This window comes from Mustela erminea, chromosome 7 (genome assembly GCF_009829155.1).
Source record: "Mustela erminea isolate mMusErm1 chromosome 7, mMusErm1.Pri, whole genome shotgun sequence".
Lineage (NCBI taxonomy): Eukaryota > Metazoa > Chordata > Mammalia > Carnivora > Mustelidae > Mustela > Mustela erminea.
The window spans coordinates 106,754,985-106,776,379 of record NC_045620.1 but is presented as its reverse complement, the minus strand read 5'-3'; the positions used below and the strand labels follow the sequence as shown (position 1 = coordinate 106,776,379).

The following is a 21,395-nucleotide window of genomic DNA, read 5'->3' as shown; positions in this document are numbered from 1 at the left end:
TGGTTTTTTTTTTTTTCAGGTGTCAGGTTTGGAAGGACAAAGACGGAAGGGAGTTCAGGACTTGGCAGGGGGCAGGAGGAGCAGACACAATAAGCCCGGAAGTGCTGTGGACGGAAGCAAGTGTCTTCCTGTGGGTAGAAGCTTGAAACTCGGGGACATGCTTAGGTTATAATAAATGAAAAAATGACCACAAAGCCAAGTGTGTGGGCAGCAGCAGTGCCCAGATGTGCTAGCACAGGTTTCCTCAACCCACTGCACCTGTGTTGGAGTAAGCACAGATGGGGGTGTGGCAGGTGGCAGCCGTCAGAGTTAGGCCCGTGGCAGCCACCCTTTTGTGTGGGAACCGTTGGGCTGTCCCGAAGGTGCTGGGCCTCAGGTCAGATAGGAAAGAACCCCTCACTGTCCAAGATCCACAGGAGTGGGGTGAACAGCCTGCACATGACTAACTGAAGGCTGAAGAGAAGCTCAGGCCCCGGATGGTGATGGGTGACAGGAAGCAGAGAGATTTTGTAGACCTAGATGTGAGGGGGAAGCTGGGGGACAGAGGAGCCAGGCCACAGGGAGTGGGTTTGCCCAGTGAAACAAATATGGGGCTTTCCACTGAGGCAGACTGGCCGTGCTGGGCAGGATCGCGGGGTTATGGGGCACAACCGTCCCACCATGCTTACCACTTGCCATGTTAATGAAGACTCACGGCTTGCTCACAGACCTCCCTCATGTCATTGCACTGCCTGCAGAACAAGATGTCCTCCCCTTCAAAAAGGCAGAGGAGGAGAGCAAGACTGGAAAATTCCCAATGGGCTTTTTAATGCCCCAGCCTAGAATGAGCATTTCATTGACTGGAATGGGGTGCATGGCTTGGCCCTACTGTGGGAGGACTGAGGAGGACAGCGCTCTGTGCATTGGGTGGTGGAGGTCTGGAGACCTGCCGCCACCACCAGTCACATCTACCACAGGATGTATGAGGATGTGTTTCCTGTCAGCACTGGCTTCCTCCCGGACCTGCGTGGCTTCTAGGCCCATTCCTGGACTTGCCCTGAATGGGGAGATGTTGTTGAGAAGCAAGGCTACAGGGACCCTAGGAGGGCTGCCCTCCACTGCCAGGCTAGGGGGACCAGCTGGTGAGGAGGTTGGGGAGGAAGGTTGGGGCAAGGTCTCTCAGGGCTGCCTGAGGAGGGGTCGTGCACCCTGCCTGGGACCCCCTACCAAGCCTTGTAGGGCTAACAGCCTTGTTTTCAGTAATGAATTTCCCTACCTGTCCTTTCTCACTAAGTGTATTCAGTGCAAAGGGCTCACTACTAGTGAGGGAATGACTCCAAAAATGAACCAAGGTGGGTTATGGCCAATGCTTTGCTATCTTCTCCCTTCTTTCAGCTTATTCTCAGTTTTCTGTAGTGTGGATCGATTTCTGGGACAACTCTGGAAAGTAGCAACTGTTGTGTAATAAGTCAGTGCAGGGTGGGTATGGTGGATAAGGCTCTGTCCTGGGGGAGATAGGACTTGGGCACACAGTGGGTATCCTTGTTGCTAGCTTTCACTGGTGAGGCCAACCCCCTTGGATTTCCTTTTGATAACGAAGGAAAATGAGACTCAAGTCACTTCAAGGTCTTGCCCAAAGTCATATTGTGTGGTGGTGGGAGAACCAGGCTTGGAGCCCAGCCTCCTGGCCCTGATCTGCCCCTGACCTGTGTCCCTTCCCCCTTCACCTTGGTCCTGTTCTAAGCTGAGGCTGCCACATGCGCCATTTGACATGTTCCTTCAGGAAGGCAAAATCAAGTGCAAATTCTTTCAGGCCCCCAGGAGCTGAAAACAAGAGGCCTGTGCTCCTAGAGCACCCAGGAAAGACCATGTGAAAACCCAGCAGGCGGGGGTGGGGGCCCAAGGCTTGGGGCCTAGGGTGTCAGAGGGGTGGAAACAGGATGTGAGCAGAGAGGGGCCGTGAGAAGGAAGGTGGCTCCCAGCAAAGGCAGCCACCTGGTACTGCATGTTCTGAGCCACGGAAAAAGACCCTGGGCTGCGTAGGAGTCGTCACATCCTGTCCCTGATAGGCCTCCCCCGCCCCTTGCCTGGCTCCCAGCCAGGGCAGAATCCGACCCCCGGGTGAGAGGGCAGGTGAAAGACAGGAATGTTGCCTTTTGGAGAGATAAGGATTCAATCTCCCCAGCCGTCCCAGGGAGGTCTCATACCCAAAGGCGAAACCAAACATGAAGGAAGAACAGGGCAAATAGCTCGCTTGTCCCTCCAGTGAACACTGACACGGACCTGCTCAGCCCAGGCCTGAGCTAAGAGTAGGCAAAGTGAAGCTGCTAAGATCTGTTTCCTGACTTCAGGGAGGCCCAAGTATTGGGAGGGTCTCCTGATTGGGGCCCATAAAGGGCAGAGGTGAGCCTGGGCTCTGGGAGGCCCTGGGAGAGGCCCTTGGTTTCAGCCTGAGGATCTAGGAAGGCTTCCTGGAGGAAGTGAGGCCTGAGGGAACTCTTGAAGGAGAGGCTGGTAAGGGGTAGGTAAAGGCATCCCAGGCAGGGTCAGCCAGCACAGGGTGCTGGGGAACACCTGGCCTGGCGTGTGTGCGTCAGTGTCCCCAGGGGGCTCTTTTTGCCCACCTGGCCAGAGCCCATCCCTTTGGCCTGCTCAAGACCTGCAGTTTCCCCTCTGGCCTGGCTCCTCACGGGCACCGACACTGGCATTCTCTTCCCGTGTCAGGGCACCCCCACCCCTCATCCCTGCAGCAGACCTCGGGCCCCTTCCTCTCACAGTCCACTTGTGGAAGGCTTCCAGACGCTCGCTTCCTGGTCTGGCCCAACTGTGACAGCCTCCAGCACCTCTTGCCACTCAGCCAGCCACCTCTGTGCGGTTCAGTGCTTTTCCTTGGTTTGTAATCAGACCTTTTCTCCTAGAGCATTTTCATCTATATTTATGTTTGTATGGAATATAGGGCTTCTGTTTTTTATAAAAATAGTATCATACCGTATACCCTTATTTGTAAGTCCTCTGTTTCTGCTTGGTCTGCAGTGTGTGTGGATTTACCTCGCTATTCTTTTATAGATGCTTGGTAGAACTGTAAAAATTGTGTATCCCATTTCCCCCCAATACCAACAATGCTGCATTGCAAATCTCTGTATGATTCTCTTTCCAGAGTGATACCCCGAAGAGGGGGTGTGGGGTCAAAGGGCATGTTTTCTCACCGTCTGGATAGGTCTTGCCAAATTGCACCCCTCCCCCTCAAATGATACCAACATACACTCCCACCAAAGGGGCATGAGGTTACCTGCTTCTAGTACTGAATGTTTGCCAACCCGCTGAGCCAGTGAGACCACCCCATTGTTCCCGTGGGCAGAGCCTGAGGGCAGCGTGTTTACTGGACACTTGCATCGCTTGACCTGCAAATTCTGTGCTGCTTTTCTTTGTCCCTTTTTCTGTTGTGTTCTTTGGCTTTTTCTTGTTCAGTGTTGGAGGGCCTCACGTCTTTGCTTTCTTTCACAGTACTCCTTTCCTCCCTGTTTATTATTTTCTGTGACTGTCATCTGACTTAAGACATGTTTCTTCCTTTCTTGCCTCTCCCTCCCCGCCCCATGAGAATGCAAGAACCCAGAGGGCAGGGATTTTGTCACTTAATGTGTCTTGTGCCCAGGACAGTCGCTTGGCACAGAGTAGGCACTGCCAAATGAATTGTCCTGTGAATGATTGAGTGAATAATAATCTTTTATCTGTTGCTTGTTTTTCAAATGTTTTCTCCATGTCTGTCATTTGTCTTTTACCTTTGCTTATGGTGAGTCTGATCGGATAGGAAAAGTTAATTTACATGAGTTCAAATCTATCAGTTCTTTCACATGGGGCTTTTGTGTTCTGCATTTTGCTTAAGGCTTTTTAACCCCAAAGTTATAAACTTATTCTGGTATGTATTTTCCCTAATATTTGCATATTTGGTGTTCTTTTAAGTGATGTATTCCACATGGTATGTATTTTTGTACATATGAGATGTAGATCAAAAAGTCTGAAAGAGTGGACAGCCAGCTGCACTATTGTGGTACGTGGAAAAGTCCAGTCTTTGCTCTGTTGGTTGGAGGTGCCATCATCACTGGTGGGCTTTTGGAACTTCCAGTCAGTTCCATTGCTCCATCTGCCTATTTCTGTGATGGAACCACACTTTAAAAATCACTAGACTTTTATAGTTTATTTTTATATCAACTATAAAATTGGGACAAGTCCTCCCTCTTTGTTCTTAATTTTCAAAAATTTCTTGGCTATTTTTGTACATTTTCTCTCTGACATGAATATGAAAACCAGCTTGTCAGATCTCATTAAAGCATCTCATGATTCTGGTTGGGTCATAAATGCATTTATAGATCAAGTCAGGATGGACCCCACACCTTGATCTGGAATATTCTTGTTATGGGGCATGATATAATTCTCTGTATACTTAGCTTTATCATGTCCTTCAACCAAATTGTACAGCTGTCTTTTATTTTATTTTTTTTTAAAGATTTCATTTATTTATTTGACAGAGAGGGAGTACAACCAGGGGGAGTGGCAGGGAGAGGGTGAAGCGGGCTCCCACTGAGCAGAGACCCTAACGTGGGGCTCGATCCCAGAGCCCCGGGATCATGACCCGAGCCAAAGGCAGACTGTAAAGTGTCCCTTCACAGTTGTCTTCCTATAGGTCTTAAACATTCCTCTTGGGCTTGTTTCTTTTTTTTTTAATTTATTTTTAATTTATTTTTTATTTTTTTTTTTTAAAGATTTTATTTATTTATTTGACAGAGAGAGAGAGATCACAAGTAGGCAGAGAGTCAGACAGAGAGAGAGAGAGAGAGAAGCAGGCTCCCTGCTGAGCAAAGAGCCCGATGTGGGGCTCGATCCCAGGACACTGAGATCATGACCTGAGCCGAAGGCAGCGGCTTAATCCACTGAGCCACCCAGGCGCCCCTTGGGCTTGTTTCTTGGTCTCTTACAGCTTTTGTTAATGTTTTGAATGGCAAAGTTCTATTACAGTTTTCCATTGGTTTTTTGTTTTGTTTTGTTTTTGGTATACTGGGAAGCAACGATTGTTGTATGATGATCTTGTCTCTGGTTACCTTGCTGGTTTCCCCTTATAGTGTGTGCTTTGTCAGATGATTCTTTTAGATTCTTCCGACAGGTAGTTATATTTTCTATAAATAACAATGGTTTATGTTCTTCTCCTGCATCTCTTTCTTTTCCCATTGAAAGGCCAGGACTCCCAAACTCGGCCCAGTGGCTGTGCTAGTGGCCTAGCTTGGCTTGTTTTTCCCTCTGGGAAAGTGATCCTGTAGCTTCGCTGTTAAGTGTGATGTTTGCTGGACTTAAGAAGGCTTCTATTTTTCTATTTCTAGTATCCTAAGAATTCTGCTTTTCTATTATCTTGATTGAGTGTTAAATGGTATCAGTTTTATGATACCATTTGATACTATGCGTCTGGGTGGTGTAGTCAGTTAAGTGTCTGACTCTTGGTTTCGGCTCAGGTCATGATCTCAGGGTTGTGAGATTGAGCCCCGGTATTGGGTCGGGCTCTGCACACAGTGAGGAGTCAGCTTGAGAGTCTCTCTCTCCTTTGCCCTCTCCCTGCCCCCACTCTCCCTCCCTCTCTCAAATAAGTAAATTAATCAAAACAGTATCAGTTATTTGACAAGCTTGCTTGGGGTGGTAGAGCCTGGGATTTTAGCTGGGAGCATGGCTGCTAGGAACCCAAAGCCTTCCTTACGGTTAGGGGTGGCTCAGGTCTGACTGCTGGGTCACGAGCCCGTTGTTCCATAATTCTTCACATTATTTACACACACACACACACACACACACACACACACACACACAGCCCTTCATAGTTTCCAAAATGCCTTCCCCGAAGGTGGCTCATTCATTTCCCACAACAGCCAGGCAGGCAGGCGAGGGGGCGCTACTGTGGCCCCTTTCCCAGGAGGCGGGTAAGGCTGACTCAGCAGCCAAGGTACCCCAAGGGGGCTTCCCGGTAGGGCTCACTGGGAAGGGGAAGGCGCCTCATTGTTGGTATGCAAGTAGTTCCTGTTTCCCTTATTTGACTGGGGCTGTGGAGTCTCCTCCCCACTGAGACCTGTCACCCGCATACAACCAGTCTGGGGGACCTGCAGGGTGGGGGTGTCGAGGAGCCTGGCCTGGCTTTACCTCAAAGCTTCCAGGCTGCCTGACCCAGTCCCATGTGGGCAGCCCACTGTTCCAGATGCTCCAGCACCCATTCCGTCTGCTGCCAGGATGCAGTAAACCTCTCCTCCAGCCCCGAGGCTCTGGATGGGGAAGTGGGAGAGCACTGAGGCCAAGCCCAGCAGCTCCTCTGTAACCTGCCGCTGACCTTTCCCCATAGCAACCTGGGCTGCCAACTGTCCAGGGTCTCACTGCTCAGCTTGGCTCTGGCAGGAGGCTTCTTTCAGACTGGTTTGGCCTATAGGACCTAGGGAAGGTTGACAGCGTCTGGGTAGCCCCATGGCTGAGCCCATGAGCCATAGACATTGTGGGCTAGGGTCTGAGCCCTGGGCCCAGTGGGTGAAGGGTGCAGGGAAGTGATATTCTGGTGTGTGAGGAAGCCACCAAAAATCTTGTTCTACCTGGTGAGAGCATCCTGTGCTGAAAGGAGCTGTCTAGGTCATGTTTGCCATCCCCCTGCCTCAGCAGGGTCTTCAGCCTCAGAAAGAAAGATGTCCCCGGGCACTGGGGCAGCTTCCCTATGGAGGGCAGGGGAAGTTCTGCATTCTGACCTTGGCTGACCTCAGAGTGCTGCTTCCTCTCACTCCTTCAAGGACAAATGCTTCACGTTGGGGATGGACCTGACCCTGACACTGGGAGAAGCAGCTGTGCTCCTCCTCTGGGGAGTAAAGGGGGAGGGCAGTCCACCCCTCTGCCACGGGGAGTGTCCCTATAGTGGCAGCTGTGCTGGGTTGGTGTGGGGCCATAGGGAAGGGCAGGCTCCCAGAGACACTGGGCCCAATGGGAAATCCAGGAGGGCTATGCTAGGACCTGGAGAAGGTGGCTCCGGCCATCCAGGGGCAGGGCAGAGCAAGGGCAGAGTTTAGAAGGGGGGGTTGAGGTTGGGTGGGGGTCTTGGCCCAGGAGTGGGACAGGGGTGTGACCATATGTGGTCTCTGAGCTTTGAGAGGTGGGCGCCACACTCAGCCCTGTGAGGTTATGAGGGGCCCCCACACTTCCTGTCAGAGAGAGGAGGCTGCCGTTCTGGGGGGAGGGCCTGCCCTTGGCCACACAGGGTCTCTGGGGGGGATATTTAATAAACAGGGCTGAGGGTAGGACATAGCTGAGAGGTGGGAGTTGCTGGGCAGAAGGAGAGAGGAGGAGAAGAAAGTGAGACCAGGGGAGGGCAGGGGAGGGAGAAGGCAGAGGGGTCAGTGGCCTCCCAAAGGTGGGCCTTTCCAGCTGCAGCATGAACTGCCTTCCTGGGAACCGTTCTGCTGCCCTTCTGTGGATCCTCTGGGGTCTGGGCGAGGCAGCATGCCCTCTGGCTCTCCTGTGTCCTTGGTGGCCCTTCCTCACCCTCAGCACTGGACCCGAAGTGGGGAGGCTCTAGCCGCCCGGATTTCTAGCCCAATGACTACTGTCATGGGGGTCATATCCTGGGGCCCAAGGCCTGGGTCCAGCCTCCTGCTCTTTCTCACTCAGGCCCACTGCTGGGTGGTCTTGCAGTCTCAGTCAGCCCCATGGTGACAGGAACATCAGGCAACTGGGCTTACCTGGCGCCTGCAGGTAGCTGGGCCTAAGTAAGTACCGGTGAGCTGCCTGGCCTAGCCTCCAGGGGCCTTTCCTGTGTCAGACAAAATCTGAGGCCTCCCCCTGCCCCTGGGGAAACACAGGCAGGCACTCCTTGCCCAGTGCCTGCTCTGCATGAGTCAGGCTGGGGACAGGGACAGCTAGGTTAGCCTTTCTTGGTTGGGATGTTCTAAAATAACTAGCCAAGAATATGGCCAGGCCTGGCCCCTTGGAAAGTTCGTTCTGTATGGCCCCCTCTCTGAAGCAGGGGTTCCTGACTTGGGGTAGCAGGTGGGCTCTAAGGACTTGCGTCAATGGAGACGCCAGCAAGGCCCAGCTCATAGTGAAGTGTCTTTGGGGCACCCAGCACAGTGCCTGATACCCAGGGGAGCCTATGCCACTGTATTCTCAAAGTTGAAGACTAATACAGGTCATCTTCTTTAGCCTTGAGATCTCTTCCTTCCACAGAACAGCACTGATGATGGGGAGCTCAGACCTTACAAGGAGTGTGTGTGTGTGTGTGTGTGTGTGTGTGTGTGTGGCTCCACAGGTCTGAGGCCAGGCCCCAAGAAATGTCCCTGTGTGGAACCCCCGGCTTCTTTCTGGGCAGCACAGACAGAGTGGGGTGGCTGTGCAGGGGGAGACTGCCTCCCACGCCCTCCAAGCTGTCTGAGTGAGAAGTGGACTGGGGTGTGGAGGGCACTTGTATCTAGGCTGCACAGCGTGCCAAGTTAAACAGGTGCGGTGCTGGCGGTCGGAGGCGTCTCGGGGCCGGTGGTAAGGGGTGAAGGTGTGTGGGCTGGGGCATGTGTGAGGCAGGGCTGGGTCCTGGGGCCAGGACTGATCACGCAGGGGTCTCTGGGCTGTCATGGGGCTAAGGAGGCCACACCCTGGGGGTATGCTCATGTCTGTGCACAATGGGAAGGTGGTTGGGTTTAATTGTGTGTGATGGTCTGTGACACCGTGTGTACACAGGTTGTGAGTGTATAACTCCATATGCATGTGTGTGTGTGTGTGTGTGTGTGTGTGTGTGTGTACACATATGTATGCCTGTGCACACGTGCACATCCCTCTCTGGGTATCCAGGAGCGACTCCATGAACAGTGATGGCTTCAGCTTTTCTTCAAGGGCAGCACAATCGGATCTGTGGCCCTGATCCTCCTAATCCTCTCCAGGCACTTCCTCTCCGGCTGCCCCCCTCCCCAGCCATCTGCGCTGCTATAGCCAGCCCTGGGCCCAGGACTCTTCTGGGCGTCCTGTCTCCCCCAGATCCCCAGCTCTTCTCTGGCTGTGGCATAGGGAGCCTCCTGTCTCTGCCCTTTTTCCTCACATGTGCCGAGTAAGCAGCCTTCTTCCCGACTGTGAAATGAGTCCTAGGAGGTAGTGAGCACACAAAACAGCTGGTGTCCCTTGGCTGGCTTCTGGGTCCCCTGGCTGGGGGAGCAGGCACCCAGGTGGGGCTCAGTGTCAGGAAGGAGGAGAGGCAGGCTTGGCCCCTTCTCTCCCTTAGCCAGCCACCCACCCGGACTCCTCCAAGTCTCTGCTCTCTCAGTCCCTGCTACTTCTCCCCACACCTGATCCGGACCCCTTCTCCATCTTCGCTACCACTGCAGGTCCAACCAGGTCCCTGAGCCCCCGACAGCTCCCCACGTAGGTCACATGGACTCTTCTGCTCCTGTGCTGGTGTGTTTGCTCCCCAGAACCAGTCTCTGCTTTAGGGACCTCTTCTGCTCTGGAGCCCGGAGAAGGTCAGGTTGAAGGGCTCAGCAGGTAGCGCATCCTGACACTGACCTTTGTTCATCACTGTGGATTTTCAACTTCCTGTGTAATCAGCTCCCTATCTGAGGGCTAGCTGGGGGCACAGAGGCAAGGTGACACGTCTACAGAGACGCGCCAGGGGCCCGCTGTGGGCTGGGCACTGTGCTTGCCTGCGTCCTGTGGGCCCCGCTTCCTCAGGGGGTTTGTAGCTGACCAGGAGAGAGCACCAAGGCCCCCCAAAGAGCCAGGACCTCTTGACGGTGGCCTGTGCGGCTAGAGCCCAGCCGGGAGAAGGGCTTTGGGCAAGGGTGGAAGGTGGGTCAGAAGAGCATGGGTGGGTGCTGATCTGGATTCTGAGGGCAGGATGGAGAGACATGAGATTGTGAGTTTGAACTCTGGTTCTACCATCTACCAACTGGGACAGTTTGGGTAAATTAGAGTCTTGGTGCCTCGGGCCCCCTATTTGTATTTGGGGTACTGGTCATTCCCGCCTCTTAGGGCTGTCAGAGGTTTAAATGTGATAATTCCTATAAAGGTTTCAGGACAGAGCCAGGCACGTGGCAAACACTCAGTCAGTGTTAGCGCTTATGGTTGTCTTTGTGAAGAAAGATGAGACAGGTGTTTGCTGGTGGAAGGGAGGCCATAGGACACATGCCCGAGACGGGGTAACCTCATGGTGAAAACCTGGGTGCCAATCCCACTATTCACAGGTTGTGTGGCTTTGGTCCACCACCTCACCTTCTCTGGGCCTGGGCTCCCCTGTCTGCCGTCCCCCTCAGCCCGGCAGCCTAGATGAGGCGGTGCTTAGAAGGCACCCAGCCCAGGGTTCGTGACACTAATGAGGGCACAGAGAGGTGAAGTTGCTTGTCCAAGGCCTCACAGCGGGACGCCTGGGTGGCTCAGTTGGTTAAGCAGCTGTCTTCGGCTCAGGTCATGATCCCAGCGTCCTGGGATCAAGTTCCACATCGGGCTCCTTGCTTGGCAGGGAGCCTGCTTCTCCCTCTGCCTCTGTCTGCCTGTGCTCACTCTCTCCCCCTCTCTCTCTCTGATAAATAAATGGAATCTTTAAAAAGAAAAAGAAAAAGGCCTCACAGCAAGGACATAGCCCTGCTGTTTGAGCCAAGGCAACGTGGCTCCTGAGCCCCCAGGGCTCCCCGATCACGTGGCTGCCATTCCATGCTCCTGCTGGTTCTACTGGTCTTCAGGGGAGGGGACCGGCCTGGTCTCCGGTTGTGGTAGAGAAGCGGGGGTGACAGGTGGGAAGGAGCAGTCGCTGGCTCCTCTGGGCCTCCCAGGCCCCTGGCCACGGCTTCCACTGCACCCCGCTCTGGCTGCAGGCAGCCCCGGGAGTCCTCTTGTCACAGAGCCACGCACCCTGGGGCCGCAGCATGGTCACTTTTCTGGGAATCCCTCGCTTCTCACCTAACCGTTCCCACTGGGGACAGAGCTCTTCCTTAGCAACCTCTTCTCTTCTCAGCGACTGCACCCTGAGCCAGGGCACATCCAGCCGACAGGGTGGGAATGGAGCACTTTCACTGTGGTGCCAGCCCAGGGCTGGGGGCCCAGGGCTTCTGGGGGGAGTGCCTGTCCCGGGAAGAGTGCAGGGAGAAGGTGTCGCCTGGCCCCAAGCCCAGGCACATCCAGGGGTGCAGGCAAACCCAGGGTGCTCTGATGGACATGCAGTGGAGCCTGGCTCTCCAGCAGAGGAGCTGGCTCTGGCCGTGGCAATGGGACTGCTCTCCGGGTTGCTCGTCCTCAGGGCGGTGGCCTCCTCTCCCCTGTGCCTTATGCTCCTCTCTCAATGGGAGACCACGGCGGGAGGGACAACCAGACCCTATAGAATGGCACAGAAGCTGGAAGGGGCTGTTGGGTCCTCTCCTGGGCAACGAGTCCCGCCTCTTCTACCTGTGTCACATCACCTACCTGTGTCACACTCTTTAACATCTTTGGGTCCCATCTGTACCATTCAACTATATCATTACCCTAGGTGGATAACTAGTCTCACTTGCCATGAAGACAACATCATCACGAAAACAAATATTCCTGAAATGATGAGGTCAGCACCCTGAGGGCAGTGGTTTGCTATTTACTGCTGTGTTCCCAGCACCCAGAAAAGTACCTGCCACATCACAGGTAATCAAAATACATTTCTCTGAGTGCGGGGCCGGTGAATGAACAAATGCAGAAAAGAAAGAGTGATCTGGAGATGGATGCTTGGGGAAGGCACTGATAAAAAAGCCATACCGGGGCGCCTGGGTGGCATAGTTGGTTAGGAGTTCTTGGTTTCTGCTCAGGTCAGGATCTCAGGGGCATGAGCTCGAGCCCTGCATTGGGCTCCTTGCTCATTGCAGAGTCTGCTTGCCCCGTCCCTGTGTTTTTCTCCCCCTGCTTTCTCTCTCTCTCAAAAATCCAAAAAAAAAAAAAAAAAAAAAAAAAGCCACACCAGCTCCAAGTGAAGACTTTCTTCTTGACACACTCACTGTGTGGAGGAGCTTGCCTGCCGGTGCTCCTGCCCACAGATACATGTGACCGTGGGACTCACGTATGTCTCTCTTTCGGTCACTGAAGGACCATCTTCAGAGTTGGCCTTTCCAAGGGCTGGACGCCCAAGCTGAAGGTCCGCTCTGTCCTGTCCTCCCCACTGTGCTGGAAAGGACCATCTTTGAAAAACATGGAACCTCTGTCCCCGCCTGGCAGGAGCCTGTGGGGGTGGCCGCCGCGCCTGCCAGGCAGAGGCCGGGCACAGGAAACCTGACGTCATCCTGACTCACTGCTCAGATGAGGCTGGGGGAGGCCACAAGTCGTCACTCTCACCTTCTTCCCCACCTGGCATGAGGATGGTAGCCACACCATTCATTTCTTCCTTCCCCCCTGGGGCATGAGCTTGGGGCGTAGGTTTGGAAGGAGGAGGAAGGAACACCAGACTCAAGCCCACAGAAGGACAGAGCTTGGAGCTCCGTGATTGTGGAAGGGAAACCACTTTGTGTGGGGGCTGGGTCAGGCTGTGCCGGTTGGGGCAGGGGAAGCCAGCAGTCCCAAAGGCAGGAGGAGGTGAATGACACTTCACTGTCTAAACAGGTGGTTGCAAAGGACCGCACAGCATCATTTGTTCCAATTATGTATTTTATTTTATTTTATTTTATTATTTTTTTTTTTTAAAGATTTTATTTATTTATTTGACAGAGAGAGAAATCACAAGTAGGCGGAGAGTCAGGCAGAGAGAGAGAGAGAAGCAGGCTCCCGCTGAGCAAAGAGCCCGATGCGGGGCTCGATCCCAGGACACTGAGATCATGACCTGAGCCGAAGGCAGCGGCTTAATCCACTGAGCCACCCAGGCGCCCCCCAATTATGTATTTTAGTTAAAAACTGAAGCTGGGCCCCAAACCGACTTGATCGTGTTTGCTCTGCAGGCCAGGAACACCAAAGAACCTGAAGCCCCTGCGTCCAGAACCCCCCTGCTGTCATCCCTTATGGTCTAGGGATGAGGAGCAGGGAGTCCTCCCTCCAGAAATTCAGCCTGTGGGGCATCCGGCTGAACAAGACCCTTCCTCACAGTCTCCACCCATGTGTCCAGAGCCCTGCCTCATCTCTGCAGTGAGAATGGTGTTCCCTCAGGAGGTGGCCAAGGAGGGGAGACGTCCTGTGCTATGACTCACCAGAGGTCTGGGGATCTTTAGTCAGAGCAGAAGTGGGGGTGGCATGTGGGCTTGGTCCTCCCTCTCTTGTTAGTCTGGCCTTGGGCTTTTACACCGTTATTGGGGGTGGGGGTTACCCACGTTTGGGAAGAGGGGAAAGAGGCAAAGAGAAGCCCTGCTTCATGGCTAAATCAGGCCTCCTTGATTCTGTGTTCCAGAACCGCAGAACGGACAGCCCCGAAGCAGGTGGCATTGAGGGGGTGACATCCATGCCACCACCTCAGGCAGAGCGCTGGGCAGGGCCCCTCAGACTGTGCTGCGAGAGTGAAGCTTTCACACTGCACTCCCACTCCTGAGTGGAACTTCCCAGCAAGGTGCAGGCTGTTTTCCCCAAGGAGGGGTAGAGGCTCAGCCCAGCGTGGGAGTCCAGGGTCTGCAGCCCCACCACTGAGCTGGTTTTCACTCCTGAGCCAGGATCTCAACTGGTCAGTTTTCTCTCCTCCTCCCCAAGGAGCTGGGAGGCTGTGGCTCCCAGTGGGACAGGTGACGCCAGCCCTACGGGTTAGCAAGACTGGACCTGACTGTTCTTTTGCGTGCTCTGTAATTTGCCCCTGGAATCAGCCATTAAGTCATTTGCCGGGTTGATGCCAAGGATAAGGGCCCCATATCAGCCTCTGGGATCTGTGGCCCAGACTCCCCGGCTCTGTTGTGGGCTTTGCCACATCAGCCTCCACATTGGCCTGTAGGGAGGGATAGGACACTAGAGGAGCCCAGACAGTGGTGTGGCCTTGTAGCCTTGGAATCAGTGTGGGTGAATGCACAGTCTATTAGGAGCTCCTATCTTACAGATGGGGACACTGAGGCATGAGAGAGTGACAGATGTATCGACACACCATTTTGAGGAGTTAAGAGTTTATAAAACAAGCAGAGGGCTTGGAGGCCAACGTGGGTCCTAGCTGCAGCCCTCCAAGGCAGCCTGGATATAGGGGACTGCAAGGGAGCTGGAAGGATCTCACAGAGGACACTGAGTAGTGGCGTGGGGGAATGGGAGCCTAGGGAATTGGGTTCTGAAATCCCACACAGCTAGGGGTGGGAATGAGGGCAGCTCCTGCTCCAGGATGCTCTTCCCTCCACCTGAAGGTTTCTGCTTTGGAGTTTAGCTGTCAATATCTCTTGCCCCCAACCCAGAGGCCCAGCTCCTCTCCCCACACACTGCTGGGCCTTACCATATCCAGTCCCTGGGCGGACAGAAGGGGTGTAGATTACGGAGCTCCCCATTCTCACTGCTCATTACCTCGCTCAGGTGCCAGTCCAAGGTCCCTGCTGGCAGTTGGGGGGGGTGGGGGCTGCCATAGTCCAGGGAGGGCTGAGAAGGGGCGTGGTAAAGGGGTGGAGGAGGCAGATTCTGGTAGTTCTTCTCCTTCTTCCCCTCCGTGAGGCTGCTTGAAATTCCCACAAGGCCCCAGGGAGAGCCCATCAACGTCAGCAGAGTTCCCCCTCCGAGCTGGCCTGTGACTTGGGGAAGTGCTTCACCCTGGGCCTCTGGGGTTTCCCTGGGCCCCAGGGGAAGCCTTGCCCGACTCTTAACTGGAAACTTATCCTAGGCCCCCTGCCTTTTCCCTGGAAGGCCCAGGGGACCGTCTCATGCCAATGTCCAGGGTCTTGGGCCCAGGGGACAATGGTCTGGACCAGGTTGGCCACTAAACCTGCTGCCAGACCCAGAGTGCTGGTCTCAGCCACGCAACGCCAGAGGAGAGGGAGAAGAAGGAAAGTTCCTCCTTCCCAAGGTTTCTAAGTAGAAAAAGGACATCTCAGCATGGCTCCCCACTCCCCATTGTAGAAATCACAGCCATCTCAATTTTTGTTGTAACAAATCCCCAGAGGGAAAATCTTGGAAGACAAAGGGAGAAGGGACAGGAAGCATGCCAAGGGGCACCCCTGGCCCCAAAGTCTCTGGGCAATGGGGCTGTGCATCTGAGACACCAGTTCCCAAAGACTGAACGCTGTGGAGCAGTTCATAGGGTGGGGGCGCTCTTCCAGGCCCGGGCGCAAAGGTAGGGGGTAGCAAGCACCTGGGCCCCACCGACTCCGGCAAAACCCTTCCCTCAACAGCTAGTCTCCGCTTCCTCCCCCTTCCGCCCGCCCAGTCCCCGGGCCCGCCCCACTAGCGCGAGCTGAAGGCCGCGGGGGCGGGGGCCGGCGCCTTCCTGCGCTGCCCTTGTATGGTGACCCGGGAGGCGGGCCCCCGGGTACTTAAGCCGCGGCGCCGCCCAGGGCGCCCAGAACACTCATTTCGGTCAGCTCGGCCGCCGCGAGAGCCCGAGCGCGCGGCGTGGCAGAAGCAGCGCAGTGAGAGGGGCCGGAGGAGCCTGGCCGTCGCTATGGGGCTGGAGGCGGCGCACGAGCTGGACTGCGCGGCGCTGGGCGCGCTGCTGCGGGAGCCTCGGGAGGCCGAGCGCACGCTGCTGCTGGACTGCCGCCCCTTCCTGGCCTTCTGCCGGCGCCACGTGCGCCACGCGCGGCCCGTGCCCTGGAACGCGCTGCTGCGGCGCCGCGCCCGCGGCCCGCCGGCCGCCGCCCTCGCCTGCCTGCTGCCCGACCGCGCGTTGCGGGCGCGCCTGGCCCGCGGGGAGCTGGCCCGGGCGGTGGTGCTGGACGAGGGCAGCGCCTCGGTGGCCGAGCTCCCGCCCGACGGCCCGGCACACGCGCTGCTCGCCGCGCTGCTGCCCGAGACCCGTGCGGGACCCACGGCCGTGTGCTTCCTGCGAGGTGAGCGCCGTCCGCGCCCCGGCAACCGCCTCCCGGAGTCCTCCCAACACCCCCTCCGTCCCCTCCGGACCCTCCCCGCTAACCGCCTCTTGCCCTCCCTGCAGGCGGCTTCGATGGCTTCCAGGTGTGCTGTCCCGATCTGTGCTCTGAGTCCCCCGCCCCGACCATGTCGTCTGCTGGGTTAGAGAAGAGCCGCTCTGACCCCAGGGCTCCCTTCTACGATCAGGTGAGCTGAGATCCGAGCTCATTTCGCTGTTCGCCCCCAATCCCTGTCCCCGCATTTGCGGGATGGGCACCTCTGGGGAAGGGGGCTGCCATTTGTGGATTCCATGAGTCTCTCCGTGTCCACACTCACGTGTGTGTGTGTGTGTGTGTGTCCGTGTCCGCAGCAGATGGGGAGCACATCTCTGGTGTGGGTGGCTCTTGTGTGGCTCTGTGAATTGTGTCTGCAGCATATTTGGGGCTTTGACGGGGAGGTGTGTATTTGTGAGTGTTTACATCTGCGTGTCCTCCTGGGTGCTCCGTTTCCAGAGTGTGATCCTGGTCCGGATAGGTGGATAGGTGGAGGGCTCCTCTTGCTGGGGCCGGACATGTTGGCCCCTGCTGGTGCTGAAGCCCTCCAGGTCGGGGCTGAGAAGAGGGCCTCCTCCTGATCCCTTTCTTGTCCCCATGCAGGGAGGCCCGGTGGAGATCCTACCCTACCTGTTCCTGGGCAGCTGCAGCCACTCCTCCGACCTGCAGGGGCTGCAGGCTTGTGGCATCACTGCGGTCCTCAACGTGTCCGCCAGCTGCCCCAACCACTTTGAGGGCCTTTTCCACTACAAGAGCATCCCGGTGGAGGACAACCAAATGGTGGAGATCAGTGCCTGGTTCCAGGAGGCCATAAGCTTCATTGGTAAGGGGGGTGGTCCTTAGCAGAGGGACCCAAAGGGGCACCCAGGTGAGGGGCCTGGGGAACCTGTCACCTCCCCTGCCTCCCTTCGTGTGTGACCCTTCTTTCTTTATCTCCCGTGCAGACTGGGTGAAGAACAGCGGAGGCCGGGTACTGGTACACTGCCAGGCGGGCATCTCCCGCTCTGCCACCATCTGCCTGGCTTACCTGATACAGAGCCGCCGTGTGAGGCTTGACGAGGCCTTTGACTTTGTCAAGCAACGCCGGGGAGTCATCTCCCCCAACTTCAGTTTCATGGGGCAGCTGCTACAGTTCGAGACTCAGGTGCTATGTCACTGATGCAAGGCCCCACCATGCTCCCCCCACCCCCCCACCGCCCCGGGGAGAGGGGCACCGATTCTCTCCAGTTCAGGGAAAGCTGCCCTTTCCCCGAAATTTGAAAAGCCCCCAGGTGGTGGTGCTGCGAACGTAGGAATTCTGGACTTTCTCACTTGGTGCTTGTCTGCTGGGTTTGAGGGCTGGCCCTCATTCTGGGGACCAGAATGGAGGGCATGTCTGCTTCCCCTCTGCCCTCTATCTTCTGGCAGAAACTGACTGGACTCTATACCCGCGGATTCCCACGGGTCCCACCACGATGTTGAAGCCCTCGGCAGCCTGAGGGCTCCAAGGAACAAGCTGTGACAACCAGGAGCCCCATCTAGGGGGTGGTCCACTACAGGCCTGGGGCCTGCGCCTTGTGCTCCTGGGGAGCTGTGCGTCAGGGAAGGGCTGCCTCTGCTGCGTGTGGGCCTCTTGCGCACATGTGTGTGTGTGTTTGAGCATTTCACGCCTGTATCGGTGCTGGAAAGTTTTTTTGTGTTCAGGTGACATTTAACACTCCCTCCCCCACTTCCTCCTAGCCCTGCGGGCGGGGGTTGGAAACTTAGCACTTTATATTTATACGGAACATGGAGGACGTGTCAATAAAATATTGTTTTGTTTAAAAAACAACGTCTCAAGCATCTGGTCTCAAGTCAATGCCCCGGGAAAATGCTCCAACGCCGTGTCTTCATCAGACCTCCCCTTTCCCTGTATGGCCAGTGCCTGGGGCATGGAAGGAGGAAGGTGCTGGTGGAGCAGAAGGGCCCTCTGGGCCCCGGGCACCCTATGCTGGTGTCCTAGTGCAGGCAGTGTTCTGGCTCCAGAGCTGCAGGAGGTGGTTTCTGGGAGGCTGTCTCCAGCCTTATTCTTATCACTGGCTTTGGACCTTGGGGGGAGAGGCCTGTGTCCATGGCTCAGACCCACTTCTTTTTGGGAACGTGTGGATACGTACGTGTGTGCGCCTGTGTGTGTGGTGGCTGTTTGCACGGGTGTGTGTCTGGCATTCTCAGATTGCGCACACCTGCATGTCACGTGCGTCTGAAGAAAATCCATGCATGTGCCTGTGTGTGTGCGCCCCTTGCGGCAGCCGTGCGTGCATGAGCTAGGCCGGGCCTCCTCTTCCCCACAGTAGGGCAACATAGCCGCCCCCCTCTCCTCTTGCATGCACAGGCACAGCCCCAGGCCTCTGAATGCCTGTCTGCCCTGGGGCTCATGGCAGCCGGTTCCCAAGTTCCTTCTTGTCCCCAGAAGCCACGTGGCCTCATGTCTGGCGTGAGAACACGTCACTGGGGATGGGCTTAGTTGTTCTTTACACCCACCCAACCAGCATGGGTTTTTTTTTTTTTTTTTAAGTTTTTATTTGACAGAGGTCACAAGTGGGCTGAGAGGCAGGTAGAGAGAGGAAGGGAAGCAGGCTCCCTGCTGAGTTTGATCCCAGGACCCTGGGATTATGACCTGAGCTGAAGGCAGAAGTTTTAACCCAAAGAACCACCCAGGCTCCCCGCAAGCAGCATGTTTTGACTGAATGTTGGTTACCTGCCTGGTACGGGACTACGCTGTCCGGGGAGGGAGGAGTCATGGGCCCAGCTGAAGCCAGAAGTGGAGGGGTGCGTGCTGAGGCTGCTGGCAACAGGGGCTATGATTTGCCTGGGAGCAGGGGTGCGGAGGTCCTCATGGTCAACTCTTGGACAGCTCCCCCTGCTTCATCCAGCCTCCTCTCCTGGCCACTCCGAGTGTCGTCTAGCTGATGCTGTTTGTCCTTCGCAACTCAGGTCAAGGGTGCCCCCCACAGAATGCTGGCTCTTCCCCGTGGCATTCTGGGTACCCGGCAGGGTACACCTGAGGAGTGGAGCTCGATGGTTAGGAGGCCAGGTTTGCTCCTGCATTTCCTCTCCCTTGTCTGTAAAATGGGGTTTTATCATTAGCCTCTGCCGGTTGGTGTGGTGTGGAGAACGGCACACGTCAGTCCATTTAAGAGGCTTAGCCTGGCATCTACACATAGTAGGTGCTCAGGAAATGCTAGCTACTGCTGGCCCAGGAGGTGAAGGTTCGCAGGTGTGTAGCTGTGTGTCTCAAACAGGCCAGAGGCTCGTGAGGGCCAGGCCCGTGGTCTGCTCTGCCCTCGGTGCCTGAGTCTGGCACAGGTCGGCACTCATTGCAACAGGCCTGGTGAAGGACGAGCAGCCTGCCTCCCAGGCCTTATTCCCTCACCCCTAGGATGGGTGAGGCGCTCCCGGTGGGAACCAAGCAGAGCTGAGCTTGTGATCAAGGCTTTCTTAGGCTCTGAGTAGACTTCCGTTTGGACCTGCCAACAACACTGAACTTGGGTTGGGAGTGGAGGGCAGCTGAGGCGCTGAGTCATCGGGGCCTTCCCACCACCCAGTCCTGTCTCACAGACAGCAGGGCTGGGGGCTGAGGCCCCTGCCCATTGGCTTTCCCCACCCCTTCTACTCACTCTCCCCCTCCAGCCTACTCTACCTGTGTTCCTAAGTCTTTCTTTTTTTTTTAAATTTCTTTTCTTTTCTTTCTTTTTTTTTTTTTGTGAGAGAGAGAAAGAGAGAGAGATCAAGCCCAAGTAAGTGGGGGTGGGGGGGAGGGGCAGAAGAAGAGAGAGAGAGACTCAAGCAGATTCCACAAGCAGCCCCCATGCCAGGTTTGCTCTCACCACCTTGAGATCATGACCTGAGCCCAAATTAAGAGTCTGCTGCTTAACCAACTGAGCCACCCAGGTGCCCCAAGTTTGTTGTTTCTGCCTCTCTCTCCTTCTTTCTTATTTATTTCTTTAAGATTTTTGAATTGTGGGCCTCCTGGGTGGCTCAGTCAGTCAAGGAGCCCGCTCTGGATTTTGGCTCAAGTCATGATCTCAGGGTCCTAGGATGAGCCCTGGGCTGGGGCAGGCGGGGGGGGGGGGTGGGGGTGGGGGTGGAAATGTGTACTCAGCAGGGGATCTGCTTGAGGCTTCTCTCTCTCTCTGCCCCTCCCCACCTCTCCACCCCTGTTAACGTTCTCTTTAAAATGAATAAGTAAATATTAAACAAAAAATTTTAATTGTGGGGTGCCTGGGAGGCTCAGTGGGTTAAAGCCTCTGCCTTTGGCTCAGGTCATGATCCCGGGGACCTGAGAAGGAGCCCTGTGTCGGGCTCTCTGCTCGGCGGGGAGCCTGCTTCCCTTCCTCTCTCTTTGTCTGCCTCTCTACCTACTTGTGATCTCTGTCTATCAAATAAATGAATAAAAACTTAAAAAAAAAGTAAATCGTGGTTAAAAATATACAATAAGTCCCTCCTTATCCGAGGTTTTGCTTTCTGTGGTTTTAGCTGCCTGTGGTCAGCTGATGTCTGGAAGCAGGTGCTCCTCCTTCTGACATATCGTTGGAAGGTCAACAGTAACCCAGCGCTCTGTCACAGTGCCGACATCACCCACCTCCTTTCCCCTCATCACGTAGGCATTTTATCATCTCACACCATCACAAGAAGGGTGGGGTTCAGTGCAATGAGATATTTTGAGAGAAAGACCATTTATTTTAATTTTACAACATTTATTAGTTGTTAATTACAGCATTTATTAATTGTTATTCATCTCTTACTGTGCCTAACTTATAAATTACATGTTCGCATAGGTTTGTATGTATAGGGAAAAACAGACTTGTGTGTCAACCACAGTTTCAGGCATCCACTGGGGATCCTGGAATGTATCCCCCGCAGAGGGAGGGGGACTACTGTATAACATGAAATTTACCACCTTTACTATTTAAAAAAAAAAAAAAAAGGTTCCACGCCCAGCATTCAGCCCAACACAGGGTTTGAACTCATGACCCTGAGATCAGGACCTGGGCTGAGACCACGAGTCGGACACTGAACTGACTGAGCCACCAGGTACCCCATCACCTTTACTATTTTTAATTACACAGTAACGTTAAGCATATTCAAGATCTCCAAAAAGTTTCCCTCTCGCAGAACTGCAGCTCTATGCCCGTCAAATAACAGCTCCCCGTTTCCCGCCTCCCTCAGGCCCTGGCAACCACCCTTCTACTTCCTGTCTCTGAATCTGTCTGTGTGCCTCCTCTAAGTGGAATCATATCAGGTTGGCCCTGTTGTAAAGGGCTTATTTCACTTCACAGAATGTCCTCAAGCCAAACTGCCTTTCTTGACCAAGAATCTGTTTCTCTACGCAAGCAGGCTGACTATCAGGATGATTTTAGCAAGCTCTCATCAGCCGTGGCCAGTCCATGCACGTTTACACAC

The 21,395-nt window shown here is 55.1% G+C and overlaps 1 protein-coding gene across 1 annotated transcript; it reads left to right on the top strand.

Annotated features, from left to right (window-relative positions):
• The first annotated feature begins 15,426 nt into the window (after positions 1–15,426).
• Positions 15,427–17,780, top strand: DUSP2 (dual specificity phosphatase 2). The gene is made up of 4 exons (XM_032352827.1): positions 15,427–15,902; positions 16,007–16,128; positions 16,578–16,797; positions 16,919–17,780. The coding sequence occupies exons 1-4, from the start codon at positions 15,515–15,517 to the stop codon at positions 17,131–17,133; spliced, it is 945 nt and encodes a 314-aa protein (XP_032208718.1). The 5' UTR covers positions 15,427–15,514; the 3' UTR covers positions 17,134–17,780.
• The last annotated feature ends 3,615 nt before the right edge of the window (positions 17,781–21,395 follow it).